This window comes from Ahaetulla prasina, chromosome 1 (assembly GCF_028640845.1).
Source record: "Ahaetulla prasina isolate Xishuangbanna chromosome 1, ASM2864084v1, whole genome shotgun sequence".
Taxonomy (NCBI): domain Eukaryota; kingdom Metazoa; phylum Chordata; class Lepidosauria; order Squamata; family Colubridae; genus Ahaetulla; species Ahaetulla prasina.
In genome coordinates this window covers 216,206,360-216,222,048 of record NC_080539.1, presented here as the reverse complement: position 1 = coordinate 216,222,048, position 15,689 = coordinate 216,206,360, and the positions used below count along the sequence as shown (strand labels likewise).

Genomic DNA, 15,689 nt, shown 5'->3' with positions numbered 1-15,689 from the left:
TAATAATTAAAACCGAATTGAAACGCTGCTTTTTTTTTAAAAAAAAGGAAAAGCAGCAGCTGAGATAGATAGCAAAAGATGAAAGGAACCTAAAATGAATAAATTAAAATACAACACAAAACAGACCACCATTTTCAATATGGTAATGAGAGAAATATATTACTCTTAGAGTGAAGATCCAAGGGTTTATCCACATCCAAATATTTGGGGTAAATAATTCTAACTACCGTATATACTCGAATATAAGCCGATCCGAGTATAAGCCGAGGTCCCCAATTTTACCCCAAAAACTGGGGTAAACTGGGGACTTGAGTATAAGCCGAGGGTGGGAAATGAGGCACCTACCGGTTGGGGAAACCCTCCCTCCCTCAGCTGAGAAGGCTGGCGGCTCCCCCGCCCCGCCCTCTCACTGCACCGGCAGGGCTTCCCCGCGCCGTCCGGTAAAATGTGAAAAAAAGAAAAAAAAAACCTCGAGTATAAGCCGTATATACTCGAGTATAAGCCGAGGGGCTTAAAAAAAAAAACTCGAGTATAAGCCGTATAGACCCGAGTATAAGCCGAGGGGACGTTTTTCAGCACAAAAAACGTGCTGAAAAACTCGGCTTATACTCGAGTATATACGGTAATACTATTTATTATGTACGTAAAGCATCCTTATTTGAAATCAGCGTAGATACGATACAGATTTTGTCAAATCAGCTGGACATTTTAATGACACTTGAAGAGTGTGTTTTTCATTTAACAGGAATTTTATGTATCTGTATCGGATGATGCAAGGGTAATTACACTACTCAAAGAGCAACTCCCAGAGCTAGAGAAAACCATGAAACAAATGTAAGTATCAGATCGAGCTCATTGCTCCAAACTGATCTCCGCCAATGCCTAGCATTAGATCTAAAGCATTATCATCGTTAGACCAGTCTTCAGCAAAAAATTCTACTAGTTGTTGTTGTTTTTTTTAATAAAAATGCATATGCCACAGTTGAAGCTTTTGGGTTTTTTTCAAGAGCAGCTTCATGTAGAGTGCAGTGCAGTAGTCTAACTGTGAGTTGATAAGGACAGCATTCCTGCTGTCGGGGGCACAAAAATTGGATGCATCAGCTGAAGCTGTGCAAAAGGCACTCCAGCCATGGACCTTAACTGTTTGTGGCATTTGCTTCTTCAGGTGAGCGTGACCCTATTGAAACTCAGTGTCGGAATCATAATCAAGCAAAAGAGCAACTTCATTATGAAAGGATCTCACCTGAGCTTGTTTTGACTCATCCAGTTCCTCATAGACTCTAGGCACTGGGTCAACCCATTCTCCGAAGCAGCTGAAGGCAGGACAAGAAGCAATGAATGGGAACTAATTGAGTACCATAGAACTAAGGAGTAATTTCCTGACAGTGAGAACAATAAACCACTGGAATGGCTTTCTTTCAGAAGTTGTGGGTGCTCCATTACTGGAGGCTTTTAAGAAGAGATTGTACAGCCATTTGTCAAGAATGATGTAGGGTCTCCTGCTTGCACAGGGCGGGTTGGACTAGAAGACCTCCAAGGTCCCTTCCAATTCTGTTACTCTATTCAACAGGCCCAACAAGGATGATCATGTAAACTATCATCAGCATAGCAAAGCGTGGTCCCAATGGTTTTGGGTACTGTAAATGTTGAGTGATATACATTTGGTTTCAAAAAGCCTCTGGTTCATGATCTTTGATTGCCTGAAAGCCAATTTCCTGGATATTCACTGTTACAAGCAATGCAACAGCATATATTGTGTACTTTTGTTTTTAGTGGACATTGTATTTATATGAGGAATAGGGTTAATTTGCCATATTTGTTAACGTATTGCTTTAAATATGGAAACTACTCAATGTATTCATGAACGAACAAGCTGGGTTAGAATAATAATAGTTAGACATAAGTCATGTTTAACTAATATGGTTAGACTAGAATTAATTTACAGAATCAAAAACTCAATTCTGCATTGCTTAAGAGTCTAAAAGTATTTATGGTAAAATCTCTAAAATATAAATTTATTTTAAAAACTCTCTGTATGCATTTGTATTTTTGTTAATTAGTTTAGCATATAGTATATAACAAAAAATATTGTTTCATTTGCATTTGATAGATCAGAAGAAGCTAAAGGACCTCAGAAAAAGGTAAATATTTTGGATACGTATGCCACAAAAATAAGTTATTTACAAATATTCTGTGTTACATACTACCATGTTTCCATGGTACTTACTACCATATTTCCCTTATTAATTTCATCTGTGTTCCCATATCATATAAGTTTCAGGTAAGACATTTGCCTGCAGTCAAGAAATGGCTTTGTATTCAGATGTTAAGATGTTATATGTTAAAAATTTACAAAAGGGAGTTCTTGCAGATTTAGATCTCCAAAGTCATAATATCAGATCGGTACCATAAAATATTTTCAAAATACAACTTTGGAGGTTTTTTCTCTTCTGAATTCTTTTCTGCCTTTAATAGTAGATCATACATTAGAGAATTTGTGTTTCTCTTGTATCTGTGATTATGAAGTTTTCTTTTTCCTCCTGCAGCACAAAGTCCTTTTGCAGCACTTTAACATGAGTGATGAAAGAACACAAAAACGCCAGCCCATCCGGGGAAGTGATGAAAGTAAGTCGGTGCGCTGGACCACCCGAGTTTCACTGCCAAAAGAAAACAAAGCTCCATTGGTCCACACACTGAAATAATTACCATATTTTTCCATCTGTAAGACGCCCCCATGTATAGGACGCTCCCCACTTTTCTTACCCAAAATTCAGAAATCAGTACTTTAAACATTAAATAGAAGACATTTATTTTGCAGAGTAAGACATTCGCTTACTGGTATCGGTATTTTCCCCCCTCTTTTCTGACATTTTTATGGGCTCAGAATGCTCCTACATTACCGCTCCCTGTCACATCTGGGCACTGGCTACACGCTATCTGCAGGATCAGCTGACTTCAGTTACATAAGGCTCATGATTGGAGGAGGCCTGTTAGCTTGTCTCTGCAATCAGAAGTTTCGCTCGTGAGGCTAGTTTGCAGAGATAAGTTATCGGCAGTTTCACAACAGCCTCTCAGCCCCCTGTGTATAAGACAGACCTCCATTTTTAGATAAATATTTTAAGGAGAAAATATTATCTTATACATGGAAAAATGTGGTACGTCGCAAGTTCAGTAACTTCTCAGCCTGGTTGTAATGTAAAGGTAAGTCCTTGATTTACAACCACAATTAGGATCAGAATTTCCATTGCTAATCAAGGTGGCTGTTAAGTGAGTCTCGCCTGATTTTACATCCTTTTTTTGCTGGTTGTTAAGTGAATCAGTGCAGTTATTAAGCGAAACATGCAGTTGTTCACTGAATCTGGCTTCCCCCCATTGACATTGCTTGTCACAAACCAGCTGGGTAAATTTGCAAATGGCCCCACAGCAACTGTTGCAAATACATGATGATTATTGCCCCATTTCCAAATTTGGATCATGTGACTGTTGGAATTCTGCGAAAAGTTGTAAGTGCAAGAACCAGTTGTAAGTCACTTTTTTCAGTGCTGTTATAACTTTGAGTCTCTAAATTAATGGTTGTAAATCGAGGATTATCTATAATACTAAAATGGAAACATCTTGATAAACTGTCAGCAATCGATCCTCTCCTGTGTTTGTGAGGGCAGGCATCTCTCTGCCCACCACCTCCCCCAATGTCTGAGGGGCTCCGGACAGCACCATCCTCAGCCTCTGGCCTCTGGCCTCTCTAAACACGCCAAGGGAGATGTGCCAATCCCATCATACGATCCCTCTTCCAACTTCTCCTCTTCCGAACTGGGCTCCAATGGTGCCATGACACACATTAACAGTAATGGAAACATGTCAACAGTGTTTAGGAAGGCACTTAAAAACAATAGTGGGAAGATGACTGTTGACATGTAGCTGGGATATGAGTAGATAGACTTAAACATTTCATGTCCCAGTTCTCAGTGATGTCAATTCTTATTAACAGCCCAGAAATGTAAGCTCGTATTGTTTTACGTTTCAAAGTTGGTATCTTCATTTCTTATCCACTCTCTTAAGAACTCAGGACCATTAAGGCAGGCCTACAGTAGAAGTCACAATACACATGCTAATGACTTGAATTAGGTCAATTGCATAATTTATGTCATTTGCATGATGATATCATGACTCGGTTAATAATTATCCACCTTTCTTGTGGACACCCTTCTATGCACACACAGACAGAAACAAATTAATCATATTAAGGGGGAAGAGGAAATAATGAGTAAGCCTGAGGAGAGCATTTTGGCCTACTATCCATCATTCTAAAGAACTGTCACCGCTAGTTTGGATATAATACCTAAAGATATTAGAACTAAGATATTAATTTTAATTTAGATATTAGACCTAGATTTAGAATTAGTCATAGAACTAATGAGTAATTTCCTAGCAATTAGAATAATTAATTGGTGGAATGACTTGCCTCCAGACATTGTGGGTGCTCCAACGCTGGAGGTTGTTAAGAAAAGTTTGGACAACCACTTGTCTGAAATGGTGTTGCGTTTCCTGCCCGAGCATGGGGTTGGGCTAAAAGACCTCCAAGGTCCCTTCCAACTCTGTTATTCTTTTTTTTTTATTTACATTTATATCCCGCCCTTCTCCGAAGACTCAGGGCGGCTTACAGTGTATAAGGCAATAGTCTCATCCTATTTGTATATTTACAAAGTCAACTTATTGCCCCCCCAACAATCTGGGTCCTCATTTTACCTACCTTATAAAGGATGGAAGGCTGAGTCAACCTCGGGCCGGGCTTGAACCTGCAGTAATTGCAGGCTGCTGTGTTCTAATAACAGGCTTCTTACAGCCTGAGCTATCACGGCCCGATTCTCTTAATGAGAGAACCATTATTATACAGTGATACTGCAGCATAACAGTGGCTTGTTTCACAGAATGAGGCAGGTTCTTAGGGGCTCCTTCGTAATGTGTTATTTTTGTCTCAAGTTTTATTCAAGGTATACTGTGTGGATCACACATACACCACCATCCGCATTCCAGTTTTGTCATCTGTTAAAGAAGTCCTCTCTGCAATAGCTGACAAACTGGGCTCTGGAGATGGCTTGATATTGGTCAAGATGAGTTCAGCAGGAGGTAAGGCATCTGGGTATCTTGCCTGAATATATCCTGAGGTGGCAAATCATGGTGAAGTGAATATACTGATTTCCCCCCAATATTTGTCAAATTAAAAATAACAGGATTGAAAAATTGAATTGAAAATAACAGGATTTGCTGTCCATTACCTCTGAAGGCACCAGGGAAAGGCTGACCTTAAAAGTTGATCTATTAGTAAAGGTGTGACCAAGTATACATTTGTTCTTTTTAAGGCCTGTGTGGCATCTGCTGCGTTGCTCTTGTCAAAATAGGTATTGTCGTGTCCCATTCCTCCTCTGAAGGCCGGGTCTGGGAAGTCTGTATCAAGCGTGGCCACGAAGCCTCTGCAGCTTTCCCAAATTCCTGTCAGAGTTCTCAGGGCAGGCAGGAATCCAAGTTGTGACTTCAGCAACCAGATGAGACTTTGCCTGACTCAAGGAATGCCAAAAAGCAGATCCTTTATATAGGCCATGGGGTGTGGCTCCATGACTCAGCACTTATCCAGGCCTGCCCCTCCCTTCCTTTTGCTGACGTCGCCTCTCCATTCTCCGGAAGCGGGGATCTGTCCACTGTGTCTTTTCGTCCTCCTGCTCAGCTGCCGGCAATTCTAGCTCATGGCTGGCTTCGTGCTCACACGCTGTAGGGAGGTTTGTTTGCTCAGTCTGTCCGGGCATGGTGCCAGGGCTGGGGGCTGGAGGCATGCCAGGCCATTCTTCTTCACTATCAGTCTCTGGCTCAGATAGCAGGAGATGGGAGGGGCCCGGCTGAGGAAAGGCGGGCGGGCGAGGCACAACAGGTATAGAAAATATGAAAGAAGCTTTAGCAACCTTAAGTGATATCTGTTAAATAAAAGATGAAGACTTCGTTGAGGAGTCTTGAGGCAATATGGACACATCCAGGCAGCATTAAAGAAAAGGCTGCCCGTTTTATTGTCATCGTGATGATTTTCCAGCGATCCAATTTGCCTGCAACCACAGGATTTCCAATGTTTTCCATTCACATTTTCACAAGTCTGACCCTCCTTAGCTTTTTGTGTTCTATTAGAGTCAAATAGCAGATGTTGCCAACTGCCATCAATTATATATTACGTTACTTTACTTCTCTTACATTAGTATTCTGTTTCCCTATTAAAATTCCACACCCAAAACATATCCATAGTGTTATAATCCATTCTTTAAAATGTGAATCTGTTAAAGGCTGTACATTTAGGATACAATTAAGTTTCTTGTTATAATTTGAGCTCTTCTCCACATTTGAAGGAATGGCCCTTGTATCTGCGATTTTCTTATCCTTGATCCGTGAATTTAAATTTGCAAAATGCACAATCACATCTTGTTAGCTGTGATAAAATATTTTATGTCAATTCAACTTGGGAAGAGATTTGTGTGTGTGTGTGTATTCTACACATGTGCAACATATTATCAGAATTTGATGCATTTTTTTTCTTTTTGTTCTATGCCTTCAAATCAGTGTTGACTCTTGGCAACTGCCTAGGCTAGGCCCTGTAGTTTTCTTGGTAAGATTTTCAGAAGTAGTTTGCTTCTGCTTTCTAGGGTTGATAGTGAGGATCTGTCCCAAAATCACCTAGCTGACTGCATGACTAAGGTAATACTAGAACTCCCTGTCACCTGGTTTTTAACCTGGTGCCTTAACCGCTGCACCAAACTGGCTCTTTGGTGCAAGCATGAAGTATGCTGTTTCGGGGACTTGTTATTCACACACACACATATATATATATTTTACGACCTTTCTTGCCACAGTTGTTAAGTGAATCACTGCAGTTGATAAGTTAGTAACCTGGTTGTTAAATGAATCTGATTTCCCCATTGACTTTGCTGGTCAGAAGGTCGCGAAAGCCGATCACATGACCTCAGGACATAGCAACAGCCATAAATATGAACCAGTTGTCAAGCACCTGAATTTTGATCATGTGATCATGGGGATGCTGCAAACATTGTAACTGTGAAAAACAGCCACAAGTCACTTTTTTTCATTGCCGTTGTAACTTTGAATGGTCACTAAATGAACAGTTGTAAGTCGAGGACTCTCTGTACTTGCTCAGGGTAACAGGACAGAGGGCATCCAAAATCTGAAATGGCAGCCACAACCATGCAATTGAAGGCCTGGCATTTTTGTGTTCATTGTGACATATTCAGTATAGAAAAGGGGCAGGTCTTCAAGTGCATGGTTGTGGCTGCCATCTTGACTTTTTTTGAGCATCCCTGCTCAAAATCACTGATATGCTACAGTGACTTGACTGTAGTATGACTTAAGAACTTTACAATTTTCCAGGACGGGGGTGTCAAACTCAAGGCCCAGGGGTCTGGCCCGCAGGGCCACCCTGGAAACAGCAAAGGACCAGCCCCCAGTGCCTCTGCCAGCAAAAACAGAGCTCGGGAAGGCCACTTGCGGCCCCCCCAAGCTCTATTTTTGATGGCAGAAGATTGCAGGAGGCAGTCACAGCCAAAAATGGAGGTTGTGAGGGTCGTGGGCGGCCCTCCCGAGCTCCGTTTTCATTAGCAGAGGGTTGCAGGAAGCCGTCATAGCCTAAAACAGAGCTCGGGAGCCCGTTTTTGCTGGCAGAGCGCTTGGGCCTCCACAGGCACCCCCGGCACAAGTGACATCCCACTGACCACGCCCCCCCTGGCCCCCCCAAAGTCAAACACAACCCTGATGTGACCCTCAATGAAATTGAGTTTGGCACCCTTGTTCTAGGATAACCTAATCAACTTCTTTTATACAAAGTGGCAGGGTGGATTTGATTTAAATCAAGTCGATTTAAATCACGAGTTAACTCCCTAGTAATTTGATTTAAATCATAATTTTTAAAGAGCAACTGTCATCTCTGTTCCGCAGAGGCTCCTCCTCTGACCTGCTGTTGACTCGCCGACAATCCCATTCACTTTAATGGGACGGCTGGTGATGCAACACTGACACAACAAGGTGAGGGACGTGGCAGGCAGCGGGTGAGTGGATGCCCACTAACAGGCACTGCCATGATGGATCTGAAATGACAGGTGATTTAAATGTAAGGACTCATTCTTGCTAGTAGTTAGAATCTTTAATATTATTATTTGCAAACAAAATGAGTATTTAGCTTGCAGAGCTTGGATTCATCAAATGAGTTTACCAAAAATGTAAATATTGCAGAATATACAGCCTCATGCCATATAACTAAGCTCTAGTTCATGCTGAATAAACTAAATTGTTAATGTATCTTGAATAAAATCATTAGACAGATTTTTACTCCAAAAGTATTTTATTAAAATAAATTAGATAAAAATAAAAAAAATCGATTTAAATTTTTAAAAATCTGATTTTTTTATTTTAAAAATTATTGATTTTTATCCACCCTATAAAGGTGGGGCTATTACATCTTTAACAAATGTTAAACACTAAGTTTCCTGCATTATAAATTGTAACGTTTTAGATGTTATTTTTATCTTGTGGGATAAAACGTGAAAAGGCTTTGAAGGTGCTTCAGATGTTTTATGGAAGCATGTGGGGGCTTGTCCAGACCTTAATTAAAAATAAAAACTGGAAATGCAGGATATCTTTGGATTAACATTCCTCCAGAATAATGGTAGAATTCACCAAGCAATTCTGAGTCGTCCTTGAAGAAGTTGTAGACTGTGATGGGCAGATAGAAACAAAACTGAAATGACTTACCTACTTTTCCCAAGCAAAAATTTTGCTTAACTTGGTGTCATGAATATAAATAACAGACTTGGAAGTTGAATGGGAACCAGCTCTGCATCCGAGATTCTGAATGTACCAAACTTGCTGAGAGTATAATAGTTTGTCATGTAAGTCGGTACGTGTTCGGTCTGTTCATGATACTCGATTGCACACTTGTTTACACAAAGAGTCGATTTCAGTGGAGAGAAATCCATTCTGTAATGTTCTGATAACATACCTGCTAATTTAATTGTCTTCTGCTTTTCATTTTTACAGAGAAGGCAGTTCTCAAACCTCATGATGTTTCAGTGTTTACGACACTCAGTGTTAACGGACGTCTCTTTGCTTGCCCTCGTGACCAGTTTGACTCCCTGGTATGTATCTTTGCTCAGTTCCAAACATTTCTCAGATGAGAGCCAATTCTTTCAAGTTACTTTGACACTAAATAAGATAAGCATCTCTTGATTCGACAAATTCTGCTGTAGCTTTGCAATAAAATATCATTTGAGGCTTGGAAGAAAACTGTATCTTGCATGCGAAGCACGTGCATGAAGTGAACCAGTGGTAATACCAGTTGAAACCCACCACTGGTTCACCAACATTCCCAATGTTTATAGTCTAAATAATTCAAGGTATTCCATTTAGTTTTAAACTAGAAATCCAAACAAGAATATCTGAAAAGCTCAGGAGGATCTTCAGCCAACACGACACATGTGCACACTTTATACCCAAGAATACACTAAGGTAGAAGCTTGTCCACCCAAGGATAAAACACCCAGACACAAACTAAGCAACGTGGTATATGCAGTACAATGCAGTGAGATATGTGCGGATCTGTACATTGGGGAAACAAAACAACCACTTCATAAATGCATGGCACAACGTAGAAGGGCCGTGATAGCTCAGGCTGTTAGAAGCCTGTTATTAGAACACAGCAGCCTGCAATTACTGCAGGTTCAAGCCCGGCCCAAGGTTGACTCAGCCTTCCATCCTTTATAAGGTAGGTAAAATGAGGACCCAGATTGTTGGGGGGGCAATAAGTTGACTTTGTAAATATACAAATAGAATGAGACTATTGCCTTACACACTGTAAGCCGCCCTGAGTCTTCGGAGAAGGGCGGGATATAAATGTAAATAAATTTAAAAAAAAGAACAAGACATAGGAGATCAGGACAAGATTCAGCAGTCCATCTGCATTTAAAAGACAACAGCCATTCTTTTGAAGACAGCAAAATCCACATTTGGACAAAGTGGACCACTAGTTTGAAATAGGGGTCAAAGAGGCCACCTATGTCAAAACTGAACAGCCCTCCCTCAACAGAGGAGGAGGGATACAACATCATCTATCTCCAATCTACAACGCAGTCCTTTCAGCAGTTCCACTCATTTGCACTACTCGGATGACTCTGAGGACACAGATAAACCTCCAAGTGGCCTTAACGACTCTATAAAAGAATGAAAATGACCAGCTGTCTGCAAGAAGTATAAATCCTTGCAGATTCCCCATTTTCCAGTCAGAGCTGAAGAAGAAAAACGAGAAAGTCAAGTAAAAATTTGAGTAAGAATCTTCATAGACACAAACAAGAAGTTTCCATCTTTTCTCTATGACACAGCTGGGAAACGAGAGGAGAGAAGAAATGCAGTCTGGTTTGGGGTAGCGTTCAGTTGCATTCTTCCAAATATATTCTAAGATGGTTTCTACTGAGCGACTGGATAGTAACAGCCCATTTTTCAATACTAGTTTAAAGTAACATGAAGAGGAAGAAAACAAATGTGAATGGATTATACTGCCCTCTGGTGGAATAAAAAGAAACTAGACATGTAGCTACCTCTAGAATTGAGGAACTAAGTGAAATTATTGAAAGAAAAGTGAAAATGACAAGAGTACAGAACTATTTTTACATTCAGTTTCAAAAGGAAAATCATTCTGGAAGAAATATAATCCCAGAAAAGTAAAACTTCTTGTAAGCCTCCATATTTTAAAACTACTGTAACTAAAGTGTGTCAGGAATAAATTACTCTTCATCTTCCTTCCTTTCCCCTCAGAAATCCCTTATAAGTACAGCGACTGTACATATTTTATTATAAAAGAAGGTATTTTCAGAAAGCTGTCCTTGTTTTTTGTCCTTATGAAGCTTGTTCAGATTTCAGTTTCTCCTTTATTTTTCCAAGAAAATATGGTCACTGCATTTATATGTAAAGTACTGCCGTGTGACTGTGTGCAATTCACAAGCCAAAAAGAATCAGGATTGCTGCTTCTCATCAGCTGTTGCTATTGTAAGCAAAAGCAATATTAAGCAATAGGAAAAAAAAGAAATCGAGCATCTATACCAGAAGTGGGTTTCAGCAGGTTCTGACCAGTTCTAGAGAACCGGTAGTGGAAGTTTTGAGTAGTTCGGAGAACCGGTAAATACCACCTCTGACTGGCCCTGCCCCCATCTATTGTCTGCCTCCCGAGTCCCAGCTGATTGGAAGGAAATGGGGATTTTGCAGTAAACTTCCCCTGGATTGGGCAGAGAATGGAGATTTTACAGTATCCTTCCCCTGACACACCCACCAAGCCACACTCACAGAACCGGTAGTAAAAAAATTTGAAACCCACCAATGATCTATACAACATATTCCGAGAAAATGGATATCCACGCAACTTTATCAGAAAGTCCCTGACCATTCAACCCAATACAGCACAACCAACATAAACCCTAAAAAGAACTACACATATCTCAGAAATCACGAACCAACCACTGGAACCACATGAAGTCAGCATAGCAAACAAGCTAACTAAAGGTCTATGGAGATTCTCAGTCAACCAGGCCATTCATGGTGGTCCCAAACGTGCTTTTTCAAGAGGCAACTGGACTTTCTGTTTTTTCTTTGAAGGCGTTTTGAAGAAGCTTCTTGGATGAGAAGCGAAAAGTTTTCAAAGAAAAGCCAGAAAGTCCAGAAAGCCTTTTTGAAAAAAGCACCTTTGGGACAGGCCAAGTAAAGCCTTTCTAAACATCCTTAGCAAACTAAGCAAAGATCCAGCAACCCCAGAAGAAAAAAACGAGTCATCTACAATACACAATGTAGTGACTGCAAAAACCACTATGGAGGACAAACAGGCAGAAGAGTGGCAGAACACATCCATGAACGCCAACCGTCAGAAGACACGATGAAAACTCTTTAATTTCACAACGTGTAGACGGACTTAACCATAGTTTCAGTTGGGAAAAATGTGACAATCGTAGACCCAGCCAAGTCCAAAAAAACGCCAGGGAATTTCTAGAAAGCTGCCACTCTGACAAATCAGCCATCAATAGACACATGGACATTAACAACATCTATAGACTATGCAAAAGAGACTATCACCCAGCCCAAAAAGGAACAAAAAGACCCAAGTGCCTCTCCACCAGCAATCAGCACCCAGAGCAGCATAGATTAACTCCAAGGTTAACAAGGTTGACTCAGCCTTCCATCCTTTATAAGGTAGGTAAAATGAGGACCCAGATTGTTGGGGGCAATAAGGTGACTTTGTATATAAATATACAAATAGGATGAAGACTATTGCTAACATAGTGTAAGCCGCCCTGAGTCTTCGGAGAAGGGCGGGATATAAATGCAAATAAAAAAAAACATCAGACCAACAATCAAGTAAACAAAACCCCAATCAAGAAACTGCCAAAGAAGCCAACAACCAAAGAATCTCTAAGACCGCCCTCACCGACACTGTCAAGGAAAGCTACTAGAATATAAACTGACAGCAATTAACACTCCTTACTAGCAGTGATAATGTTACATAGGTTGGGTAACGAAACATCTGCAAGAAAACAAGCAAGCTGAGAAAGTACCAAGGACCTCTCAATAGGAATATTTAGTATGTGTGCAGTGTTTTATAACCAAAAGGCTTGCAGACCGCAATGACAAATATTTTGTGTGCATTTCCTGTTTTCTAACATTTGTCAAGGTATTGCTTTTTCTTTCCTTTTTTTCCAATGGGTAAGATCATTTTGGAAATATTTTCAAGGGCAAGATGTTGATTCTTACATTTGGCTTAATTACAAAGGAGCTGAGAATCCATGTGATGTGGCTCCTTTTTTCATTTTATAATCATCCTTCGCCAGCAGTCCTTGGCTTCCTAGGCTTCTGTTAAACCTCAAAGGAATCTTTTCAAATTAAGACTCAGAAGCAGCTACCCAGAAAGGTAGCGGAGCAATAGAAAAATAAAAGAAGAGAGAAGGAGGAGAAAAAAAGTGCCACCTTCTGCTTTAAGACATCAACAAAAGGAAATGTTTCAACAAGTGCTGAGAATGACATAGAAGCCTTATTTTCAGAGGAGGAAGATCTGGGGGGAAATTAAAGACAGATTTTAGCACATTTTAAATTTTTCATGCATTGAGCTCCATAAACCTTGCAACAGCAGCGTGCAATATTTTTCCTCTATTAAAGAGAGAATTAAGGCTGAAGTGGCATTCCTCCAATCAGTCTAATGGTTTAAAAACTGAGCGGAAAATATTGATTTATGTTCACTCCCATGAGCACTGGCAATGCTTTCTACAATGCTTCCATTAGGTAATTGTTTTAAATATAGTTTTAAACTTAGGTAACAAATAGAAATAGATTTCTTTCTTACTTATGCATGAAAATGTTGTGTACCTAAAAGTATGTGCATGCTTTTGTTGTACTGTATATAGATATACATAGTTCTTTGGTGTGGTGACCGGTGGTCATATGTTAAACTGGGAATCTGAAAAGGAGCATGAATTCCGATGAACAGCAAAGTTCTCTAGTTCTTAGGATTACATTCTTACTTGTCCTAGGTACCACTACAGGAGCAAGAAGGCCCATCGACGGGGACAATGGGAACTTTTGAACTCATGAGCTCTAAAGATCTAGCATACCAAATGACCATTTTTGAATGGGAACTTTTCAACTGTGTTCATGAGGTAAAAAGAGTGAATGTCCATAAGCTTTTAAACTGTCTACATTTATATCAAAAAGTGGTAGGATAGATTGAAGATCTGTACATTTTCTGCCAATTATTAAGCTGGTGGGGGGAATCTATGGGAAAATATCCACAAGTGAAATATATACAAATCATTTATCTTCAAATTTAATTGACTTTGTGCCTTTTTAAACATAAAAATCATGTATAGAGAAGAAGCAGATCTTATATTATACTGGAAGTTTTCGGAATATAGGAATTCTACTTTATTTAAACAATCGTCACTCATTTATGTTGTGTTATGGGAAGAAACAAGTACTGCTTATTAAGTTATGAAATATCCATCTTGATTGAGAATGTGACAGTGAGGGAATAAAGACAAAATTACAAGCAAACCTATATTTTAGAGCAGAAGCTTCACTATGCAACTCACGCAGTATGAAATAACAATGGTTTGTTTTAACCTCCATATCAGTCATTAATGAAAACCAAAATGCAGTTCACACCTTAATTTGCCAATGCCTTTGAAGTCATTGCTTCAAATCATGGTTTGAATACAATTCTGGACTTTTGCTAAACAAAGTTTGTCCAGTTCAGTGATAATGGTAAGCCTATTTATTTCAAATCAAGAAGGAAGGAACCAAAACCTTCCAGAGGGAAGACAACCCAAAAATATTCAATTCAGGCATTTTCAGTCAAAACACAGCATTTTGAAAAGTAACTGTTGCTTTTTGTTTATTTTTAACGACTTCCATTTTCCCCTTCCTTTCTGTTTTCTAGCTGGAACTGATTTACCATACATTTGGGCGGCACAATTTTAAAAAGACAACTGCCAATCTGGATTTGTTTTTACGAAGATTTAATGAAATCCAGTTTTGGGTCGTGACAGAGATTTGTCTTTGCTCCCAGCTCAGCAAGCGTGTTCAACTCTTGAAGAAATTTATTAAAATAGCAGCCCAGTGAGTAGATTCCAACTCCAATAGATTTCAGTAGGCCTGGTAACTCTCTCCCACGGATGACAGTAAAGCCTTCCCCATAGAAAGGGCATCAAAGCGCAGTAAAGTTGGCAAGCATGGATTATTTTTCTTTTGTACAAAGCTATTAAGCTAAAACTACTTGAGGGAAAATGTCTTCCTGTGTTTATGTTAACCTATAAACTGGTTTGAGGTTAGAATAGATTTGCCCAGAACACTAATTATTACACAAATGTTTTACACAACTCAGTGCTTCAATTTTACATATCTAAGTTTTCTAGAACATTGTTGTCAACCTTATATCTTCTCGATCAGGAGTGTCAAACTTGTGGCTCACTGGCCGGATGCATCACACTCTGGCCACACCAACCCCTGTTTCAGCAAAGGGGGAAAAAGTTGCGATACATCATGTGACGAAAGTGTGACGCCACAAGTTTGACACTCCTGTTTTAGATGAATTGGGCTACAAACAGGGGTGAAATCCAGCAGGTTCTAACAGGTTCTGGAGAACCGGTAGTGGAAATTTTGAGTAGTTCGGAGAACCGGCAAATACCACCTGTGGCTGACCACAGAGTGGGGTGGAAATGGAGATTTTGCAATATCCTTCCCCCAGGAAGGGAGAGAATGGAGATTTTGCAGTATTCTTCCCCTGGAATGGGGTGGGAATGGAGATTTTGCAATATCCTTCTCCTTCCATGCTCACCAAGCCACGACCACAGAACTGGTAGGGGGAAAAATTGGATTTCACCCCAGCTACAAATCACATTATCCATAGCTAACAATTCAAGGGATTTGGATTGATGATCTGTGGGACAACATATCTGGAGATATTAGGATGAGGAAGGTTACACTGGTACAGTGTTTCTTAACTTTTGCAACTTTAAGATGTGTGAACCAACTCCAAGAATGTGTCAGGCGGTATACATAGAAATAGGGATGTGGTGACTCAGTGGCTAAGATGCTGAGCTTTTTGATCAGAAGGTCGG

General features: G+C 40.0%; 1 protein-coding gene across 2 annotated transcripts in view; it reads left to right on the top strand.

Moving 5' to 3' along the window:
- The window catches only part of RAPGEF4 (Rap guanine nucleotide exchange factor 4), a 151,520-nt gene that overhangs the window by 122,458 nt on the left and 13,373 nt on the right, over positions 1–15,689 (top strand). For both annotated transcript variants that reach the window (XM_058190484.1, XM_058190475.1), the window contains exons 15-21: positions 746–834; positions 2,111–2,141; positions 2,547–2,625; positions 4,981–5,127; positions 9,082–9,179; positions 13,605–13,730; positions 14,510–14,688. In XM_058190484.1, coding sequence (XP_058046467.1) covers positions 746–834; positions 2,111–2,141; positions 2,547–2,625; positions 4,981–5,127; positions 9,082–9,179; positions 13,605–13,730; positions 14,510–14,688 — 749 coding nt within the window. The remainder of the gene's footprint in view (positions 1–745; positions 835–2,110; positions 2,142–2,546; positions 2,626–4,980; positions 5,128–9,081; positions 9,180–13,604; positions 13,731–14,509; positions 14,689–15,689) is intronic.